At 37.7% G+C, this 9,025-nt stretch overlaps 1 protein-coding gene across 2 annotated transcripts; it reads right to left on the reverse strand.

The window, feature by feature from the left end:
* Positions 1–2,250: 2,250 nt before the first annotated feature.
* LOC103461117 (glucose-6-phosphate isomerase-like) lies at positions 2,251–7,990 on the reverse strand. Of its 2 annotated transcripts, XR_533050.1 has the most exons (10): positions 7,906–7,990; positions 7,541–7,584; positions 7,277–7,429; positions 6,139–6,268; positions 5,733–5,809; positions 5,366–5,494; positions 5,051–5,126; positions 4,163–4,229; positions 2,455–2,978; positions 2,251–2,367 (listed from the first exon to the last, which is right to left on the reverse strand). XR_533050.1 is itself a non-coding variant. In XM_008403449.1 (9 exons), the coding sequence occupies exons 1-9, from the start codon at positions 7,925–7,927 to the stop codon at positions 2,855–2,857; spliced, it is 822 nt and encodes a 273-aa protein (XP_008401671.1). In that variant the 5' UTR covers positions 7,928–7,990; the 3' UTR covers positions 2,358–2,854. The 2 variants fall into 2 exon arrangements, 1 of the variants encoding a protein (XP_008401671.1); XM_008403449.1 differs by having other exon boundaries at positions 2,358–2,978.
* Between the last annotated feature and the right edge of the window lie 1,035 nt (positions 7,991–9,025).

The following is a 9,025-nucleotide window of genomic DNA, read 5'->3' on the forward strand; positions in this document are numbered from 1 at the left end:
TTTTTCCTGTATGAAAATAAAGAAGCCAAAATTTAATAGTGATTCAGTTCTGAAAAGATCTTTTTTCTTTATTTGTTGAAGCTGAACTGAGTCACAAACATGATGAGGCACAAAGCATAAACCTTRCTCTCACAGCAACACTGTTGGCAACAAAAGCCACACAGTCGTGTCGCCTCGCGTTGACTGTCGAATCACGACCAAAAAAAAAAGCCTTAATGTAAAAAAGATGTTTCAGCCATCACTAGAAACTCTGCTGTGATTATGATGCATCGCTTTTCCAGCCAAAGCAGAAGCCAGCGTGGGAGTATTTTTTTTATTTATTTTTTTTTTTTTAGAATATCTCTCACATTGTAATGCTGATAAGAGCCAGATGTTGGTCCATTTATGCCTTTTTTTGCAGATTCGAAAAATTCTTCAAATGGATTCTTGGTCAGGAAAAGAAAACTCAGACGACTCACTGAGCGACATCCTCGCAGGCCACACAAGCTGAGCCTTCTCATAGTTTGACAGGGAAGAATCTTGATAAGCTCAGGAACAAATGAAAGATTTTATAAGAACAACAGCTTTACATGTTTGCTCATGCTTTACAACTGATGTTTCACTTTTTTGTATAACACAAAGCCGCTCATGTAATGCAGATTTTACAGGGAGCCTCAGGAACATGTGGTCAGCTGATGTCCCAAGAGGTCCTATTGAACTCTAACAGGCTTCTAATGCTGCCGAGTCTTGAGCTCTGCCCACGTACTTAACTTATTCTTTATATAACCCCTGTAGTCGTGGGAAAAATGAAGCTGCGCTTGACACTGAGGCTTCTTTTTTTTTTTTTTTTTACATTTTCTCCAGAGTTTTTCTGTCACTCTTGTCGATCGCACATTGAGATGGCCCAGAGTCAAAGTGTGGTTTTATGATTGCAGAGCTTAGATTCACCCCAAGAGAAAATGTTCCCTGAACGTACCTAGAAGGATAAGACAGCCAGTTTCATGGTTACACTAAATCTTAAAAGATAAACAATATTGTAGGTTCTCTTCTTGGAGATTTACTTTCAAATCTGTATTATATAAGATGATAGAGAATAGTGAACCTGGTTCCAGCACTGTATTTTCACCCTTTTTGTGACCACTGACATGACATGTGACAGATTCTGACCACCAGTCAAACTAACATAACTCTTACCAACCTTCTATTGGTAAATTTTATTTACTGGATTCAAATAATCATATTTTCTAAAAACTGCAGTATTTAACTTTTATAAAATATATATCTTTTTTTAACATATTTGCTAAAACTATCACTATGTCGGTATCAGTGTAACATGAGACAGATAATCTCCGATGCCTTCTCCCTGTGATCCTGCTGTCAACTATGCACAGGTCTCAGGAACAACCAATCAGAACGAATGCTCAAGCTAGTTAGCATAGCCGCCGATGACGATGGATAAAAGGTTTTTCTGGAATGGTAAGTTATTTCTCTGCCATTACTACCTAATTTTGTAAATTCAGACTTCTCTGAAACTCTAACCTGAACATGAAACTGCGGCTGTAAACTGCCAAAAGTGCACTGGAGGCAGGGCAAGAACCTTATAGGCAGACAAATGAATCTGAAGGAAATAAAAGTGCCTGACTAAATAAAGCATGAAGTGGATTGTGAAATTGACTAGATATGCACAGACACCGTACAACAAACATGCCAGGAACGCATGTGGAACGTTATCCATGCTTTCAGGCTGTAATTTGATTCCACTGGCCTTTTTTTTTGTTTCCTCATGCTGACTTACTTCCTGCTTGTTAAACTCAACCCCGCAGTCACCACTCAGACTCTGTGGCTGCAGGTACAAACAGCAGCACCTCCTTTTCTTGCTGATGCGCACTAATAACTCATTAAGAACGGATGGTTAGGGTATCCTTGGACTATCTCGGTTTCTTTCTGTATCTTGTTTCAGAGCTGGAGATAAAAAAAAAAAAAAGAAAAAGCACAAGTTCGATTTGAAGTAATGTAGCGTTGCCTGGCAACAGCAGTAAAAACCCGGCGGTGTCTGGGATTCTTTTTTAACTTTGTGTTTGTCCTCATACACGCTCTGTAATTGTACCCAGCAGACGGTTTAAAGAGACCGAGACGATGCAAAATACACGTTGAGGGAGGCCGGTGTCGTGCATCTCAGCTAATAATATGTTCTACATGAACATATTTTCTCATGGTTTTGACACGAGGGTCAAATGTTTTGGTGAGAGATGCACAGGAAGTTTGGCGTGTGTTTTCAAACCATTTACTTTAATGATGTTTAGATGAAGTGCCAATGAAGAGTGGATTGTGATCCAGATGCTGTTTGTTTTTCCTCTCTAAATGGATGCTGCTGCGGAGTCTGGGGACCTGCGGGGAGGAGGAAAGCACCACAAACGAAATGAACTCTGCACTTTTGTTCCAACAAATGGTCATTTTTGTGAGGCCAGAAATTACCTCCCAGGAAATAAACCAGGCTCTCTGGTGACATCTAGTGACGGCCTATTTTCTGACGCACTTTTGGCTCATTTGCTCATGCTGTAGGTGAATACTGAGCAACTCTGCCTTGAGAGTGCAACTGAGGATCAGATAAAGGATATTTATTTCAAAAACACAAATTCCTGCGGCAGTAGAGACAATGAGAGAATGATTCATTCTGCCTGCAGCAACAACTCACTACACTTGTAACACAGCAAAGGCAGAACTGTAGACAGTCACAATATTCATAATGGGAGCACAAACATGGAGGGCTTCGGCTCGGCTGCGTGGGAGAGACCAGCTGCCTCAGCGAGACTCTCGTCCAGGCAGATCCTGAACTGATCTGAAGGGTAATCACGTTCAAAGGAACGATTCAAACTTAGGCAAAATTTTTCTTGAGGAAGTTGATGAGTCCGTTGGTGGATGAGTCGTGGGAGTGGACCTCTGCGGTGTCCTTGAGTTCTGGCTCAATCTTCTTTGCAAGCTGCTTACCCAGTTCGACTCTGTCGGTGGAGTAAGGAATGAGAAGAAAGGAAATATTAAGTGTGCTGATGCGTTTTTCAGATCTCTTTAGCTGCTATTTAGTGTAATGTACGGCCTTAAAGCTGAGCAGTACAGCAAATTACTAGGACGGACAGTGTGGGGGAAATGCAGAAAGTAGTGCATTTTCTCCTGTTGCTGCTTTATTTTGTTTTTGCACTGGATTCACAAAACAGATAACTCTAATGGAAATGCAAGCATGCCCATCATGTCCAGGAGATGGGAACAATTTGCACCTATTTTTGCACAACGTAGCAAACACAGCCGATACAGAAGTGATCAGAGATAGATTTATTTTTTAGCATTGTTATCATTATATCTCATGGTCTCCAAGCCCTGCAATAATTAAAAGCTTTAATTACAACTTCAGCAACAGTACCGGAGCAGAGGAATTGAGCAGGAACAGCATTTCTAAATAATACATGWCRCTGCAGATTGTAAAAGACAGTGGAATGATGTCGCAGTTTAACAAATTTGTTCAAAGACAAGAAAAAATTCAACTAATTACAACATTTTAATGTGTAGCTATTACAATACACTTTTCTATTAAGTAATTTTATCCAAATAAAAAAAACRAAACATTCATGGATGATTAATTGTTTTTATTTTGCTTTGTTTATTTTCTACATGAGGTTTCTCTTTCTATGTCTTGAACATGAAACCTCCTTCTCCTCCTGGTCCCTGTTTTGCTCAGCTGAAAGGACAGATGTTCCTACTTTCGTCTGTTAAAATGCTTCCAAAGTCATAGACAATTTATTTGATTGAGAAAATTATTCACAGAAATATCAGGCATAAAGCCAGCAGTGCAGCAGGTGATTTMATCTATTTCTCTTCCTGCACTAGACATACCTCCACCYTTCAGCAGAAGGTATTCTTCCTGCATAATGTGTATAAAGCAAAAAGCTCTTTAAAATGCAATTTGCTCTGGATGTAATTTACATAAATACCTAGAAATATGGGCAAACAAAGTTACTTCAATGCATATAATATGACTCGTGTATGTGTGTAAACTGCACCATTGTAATTTGCCTTTAATAAGAGTTGTGGTATTAGAAAAAAACATCAACTCAGGTTCAAGAACATTTAGCACCTGCCAGCAGCTTTGTGAGTTTTCCCTGTTTGACTGTGGGAAGAAAAAACAACTTACCCCCACTGGTCAAAGCTGTTGATCTCCCACATTACACCCTGGACAAAGATTTTGTGCTCATACATGGCTGCAACACAACACAGAATAAATAATGTAAGTTGATTAAGAAAGAAATATATTGGTCTGCTCATCTCTAACTGGGGATTTTTGGTTGTAGTAGAATGGAGCAGATGATAATAGAACATAATATGCTTTCTTAATTTGGCAGTCTAGTTTCAGACTGACTGTTACCATGCAACAGCGTACTGTGTCCTCACTGAACCTCCTCAGGATATTGCAGCAGCTTGGTACCATGGCAGTTCTTGCTTTTACATTTCTATCAACCATCTTTGCATAAGAGTTGAGAACTTTTACAAAATTGACAAAAAAATGTAACAGTGATGTGTTCATTTTGTTTTTTCCCACAGAGTCAAAGTACAACACAATCCTTCTGTGGATTATATTGCTATTTGAGAAGCACAAATATAGATGTAAATGAAATCCTTTAGAATTTGCCTTTTTGAGTAAGTTGATGGCAATATGGATTTTTAAAATATTTTGTTCCTTGTAGATTATCTTTTGCATGTGTGTCAGTAGCAAATTTCAGATTTGGTGCATTTAAAAAAGAAAAAAAAAGTCTGCCTTAGTAGAGTTTATATACTTGGCCATGAAGCCAAGTGTTAACATTTTACAAGAATGCAAGGATTATTTTCTAAGCTATTCATCCAGCTTTAGATGAGTTTGTGGATAACAGTCTAAAATCATTAAAGACAGAAAGGTATTAATCATAAAATAAAAAATAAAATCAATTTGGAAAAAAAAGACATATAGAATATGACATAAATAATCATACGATTATTCAACTGTTTTAATATGGAAAAAAAAAACTTCATTATCAGTAAATCTCACCTATTAGTGCTCCGAGTGTATAGGGTGTAAGTTTCTTGAAGATGATGGAGTTGGTTGGTCGATTTCCTTGGAAAACCTGGGAATAATATCACAGGGAATAATTTATGATTAACTTAATCGATTTTCTTCTTTTTACATAAACACTGCTGGGTGATGCTGATTGACAGCCACTTGGGGGCGCTGTTTCCTATGTTCTCCAGGCTTCGCAGACTGTTATATGATCAGCTGCTTGAACGTCCGGGTAGTAAAGCGTTTTGTACAAAGACCACCATCTTCTTCCTAGATAAAAGGTGCAGTTTTCTTCATTTAACTTACCTTGTGAGGTAAAATTTTCTCCAAAGCCTCTCCGCTCAGGCCACTTGCCTCCAGCTCCTTCCTGGCCTCCTCTGTGGTTTTACCCTTCATCAATGCTTCTGTCTGCGCCAGAAAGTTGGCTAACAAAATCTAAAGACACACCAACATCTATTTTAATTTTTCTCACATTTTGTAGCTGTGATATTCTCATGAATAATTGCAAATGCTTTGTACTCTTCAGTACTCTGTATAAACACAATCTCTTTCATCAAAGTTCCTTAAAGWATAYATGCACACAAGTCTGCATAAAAACTTTTCCAACAGCTGCAAAACTGAAACCTCGGCAGAATACTTAAAAATCGCTCCTTTTGAACAGCTTCTGTGGTACCTTGTGATGCAGGTTGTCTCTGATGGGATGCTGAGTCTGAGCTGGGATCAGGAAGTCAGCTGGGACCATTCGTGTTCCTGCAACGCAACATGCTACAGTCAAGCAATATTTAACTTTTCCCATAAAAGAAAAGCTCATAGGAATGCCCCAACTCTCTGTCAAGGATCTGTTTCAGAGTTTCACTTTGTAATAATCCACTTAATTAATATGTTTTCATTTATATTTGTTTATATTCCAAAGAAAAATTGTCTCATTTTGGTGTCAATTACAATGAACTGAGTTGATTCGATCCTGCCTAATTGTTGTCGAGCATCTATCAGTGTAGGTGGAATAAAATCTGCACACGTATCTAATCAGTCTGAGTACGTGTGTATGGTGTAGCTGGAACAGTGTCTGTTGTTTTTACCTTGGTGGATGAGCTGGTAGAAGGCGTGCTGCCCATTTGTTCCCGGCTCCCCCCACACTATGGGTCCTGTGTGGTAATTGACTCGAGCTCCATGGTTGGTGATGTACTTTCCATTTGATTCCATGTCTCCCTAAATATTAAACACTCGTTTTTAACACTAGCACACGCTTCAAAATGTTCTTGATAATTGCAGGCTTTGATATGGAAACTGCTTGTGCTGCTTGTCCTGTAATGCAAAGGTTTGTCAGGCTCTCTGGTTGTTGTTTACATTTTTGTTTTCTGGTCTTGTTGTTGTTTTGTGGTTTGACTTATGGTTTCTTTGTATGTTTTGTCCTTTTCATATTTTCTCTACTGTTTTGCTGTCAACTATATGTCATGAATCCCTTTCAGAGTGTATTGTAGTCTTTTTTTTCATCTAAGCAAATTATTTGCCTTTATACGTTGTATTTGGTTTATTCTGCCAAGCTCTGTAGTTGAAGGTGCACCAATCAATCTGAGAGACATTAAAATCAGCATATTTTGAGTTAATCAGCTCTGACATTCAATCTACACTTAAACATTAAAGAAAAAAATATATTTGTTTTTCTATTTGTTGCATGCTAAGGGTGGTTACCATTTTTAGCCATTCCTTTATTTCATTTTAGAGTCAAAACTGCTGCCTCTATCGTATAATTTTATTTTCTGTTCTTTTTTTGTTTTGTTTTTTGCTAGTCTTTGGCATTGGCCATAAAAAGTCTGTGCATTTCTACTTTTTGTTTATGAATCTTATGTATTTATGCATGTATACTTCCTCCATTCATGACAAATTAAAGCAGAAAAACAATCCTCTATTCAATTTTGAGTGGAATTTGGGAGGACATCCAACTTTTCTTTCACAAAATCAACAAAAAATATGCTATAGCAAGAAGGTGTTATCATGAGTGGGCAAATATTAGTTATTTTTATAGACTTATTTGCTATTTATATTTTGTCCACCTTTTGTTTTATCTGCCCTAAAACATACAGATGGAAATTCACCAGTGGTTAAATCTGTTGCAGTTCATCTTCTCTTTTAATGTTCCTTTTCACAGTCCAAAATAAATAAATTTAATATAAAAGAAACACTAAAAATTGTCTTTGATATATCCAAGAGACAGACCTGTTGGAAGTATGCAGTAAAACGGTGCATGTACTGGTCATAGGGCAGCATAGTGTGTGTCTCAGCGTGGAAGAAGTTGATGTACCAGATGCCCAGTAAAGCCAGTAACACGGGGGCGTTTTTATCCAGGGGAGCAGAACGGAAGTGTTTGTCCTGCAGCAAAGAGAAAGAAAAGCTATGTTACAGCTTTTGCTCAGTAGCCCCCCTCCGCAAGGACCTCTAAGAATAGTTATTCTATATTTGAGAGGTGGCAGGTGTACCTACCATCCAGTGGGCTCCTGACAAAAGTTTCTCAAAATTGTCAAAGCCTGATGAGAAAATGTAACAGAGAAGTTGAATAAATGGGAAAGATTCCTGCACATCAGCTGAATCTAGTCTGAGCAGAATGTTAAACACAGGCGCAGTCTGGCCGACAGTGTTGGTTAATCCAGCGCTGCAGCTGTACTGAATTATTTATGCTGAGATCAGAAAAGAAAAAAAATCCTATTATACGTCTGTGCAGTCGTTTGTGTGTCCAGCAGAATGAACCTAAAAGACTGTATCAACCTGGCACCAGCAACTATAGCTATGTTTGATGTTGAGTTTTTGTCACAACATGAGACCATGGATTGTAATTATCTAGTACGCACCAATATGCAAAGCAATGGCCATTCCAATAGCAGACCACAAGGAGAAGCGACCTCCGACCCACTAGAAGAAAGAAAAAATAAATGAATGTAATCTCTTTCTGAGCTCTTCCGGAAGTCATATTTGAAAACATATTTCATCCCAATAAAATAGAATATAATGAACATTTTTATTTATTTCAGTAATTTCATTAAAAAGAGAAACTCATGTATTCAGTAAACACAAAGTGATGTATCTCAATACAGAGAAGAAGATATAAGAAGTCCTATTTTTATATTGCCACAAACCATACAGGGGCCAGAAAAAGGAAGATGGTGCTCTGCTATGCTGTTTTATTTTGTGAAGAGTGGTTCACAGCTAGTRAAGCTGTATAAGAAATAATTAAGGTGTAAAATAAGAATAATAAAATAATTTTTAATGTAGGAATGGTACTAATGATTTGACTGTGTAAGCAGGATGTTCACAGAGTGCAGTGTGTCCAAGTACATTTTTCTTAAAGCTGAGTGGGAGGAAAAAGTGTGGATGGAAAAGTTGTGCAGGAAACAGGAGAAACCACAGTTGATGCAAAAGCCTGTAGGAGATTCATAAGGTGTGGACTGTGGCTGAGGGCCATGAGATCGGGGTTTGCTCAGTTCTTCTCAGATGAAAATGTTGCATTGCCTTTTGGAAATGAAGATCCAAAACTCTGTGGTAGCGGTGGAGAGGTGCAGAATTTCAAGGTGCATCCTTGCTGCTTGATACACTTCTCCAACACATTTTTTTTGTTCCACTCAACTTTTCATGTTTGTGCATAAAGGAATCCTCAGCCAATTTTTCAAACAATGAGCTAATGTGGCTTATTCTCTTTCAGGTGAATGTCATTGGCAGTATTTTGGAGAAATTATAAAATAGTCACCAATTCCATATTAAAATATTATTTTATTGGTCGAATGTAAATAATCTAACTTTCTAAGAAACATTTTTATTGTCTTATATTACTAAATAGCTTGAAATCATATAAATATACAATCTGTATGAGTCTCAATTTGTGCATAAAATTAACCTAACAAAATAAACTTTCAATGTCATGTTCAAAAAGGTTGATATTTTTCCCTTAGTGGAAAAACTTATTGCATCTCTGCA

The sequence above is a fragment of the Poecilia reticulata genome, unplaced genomic scaffold (assembly GCF_000633615.1).
Source record: "Poecilia reticulata strain Guanapo unplaced genomic scaffold, Guppy_female_1.0+MT scaffold_625, whole genome shotgun sequence".
Taxonomy (NCBI): Eukaryota; Metazoa; Chordata; class Actinopteri; order Cyprinodontiformes; family Poeciliidae; genus Poecilia; species Poecilia reticulata.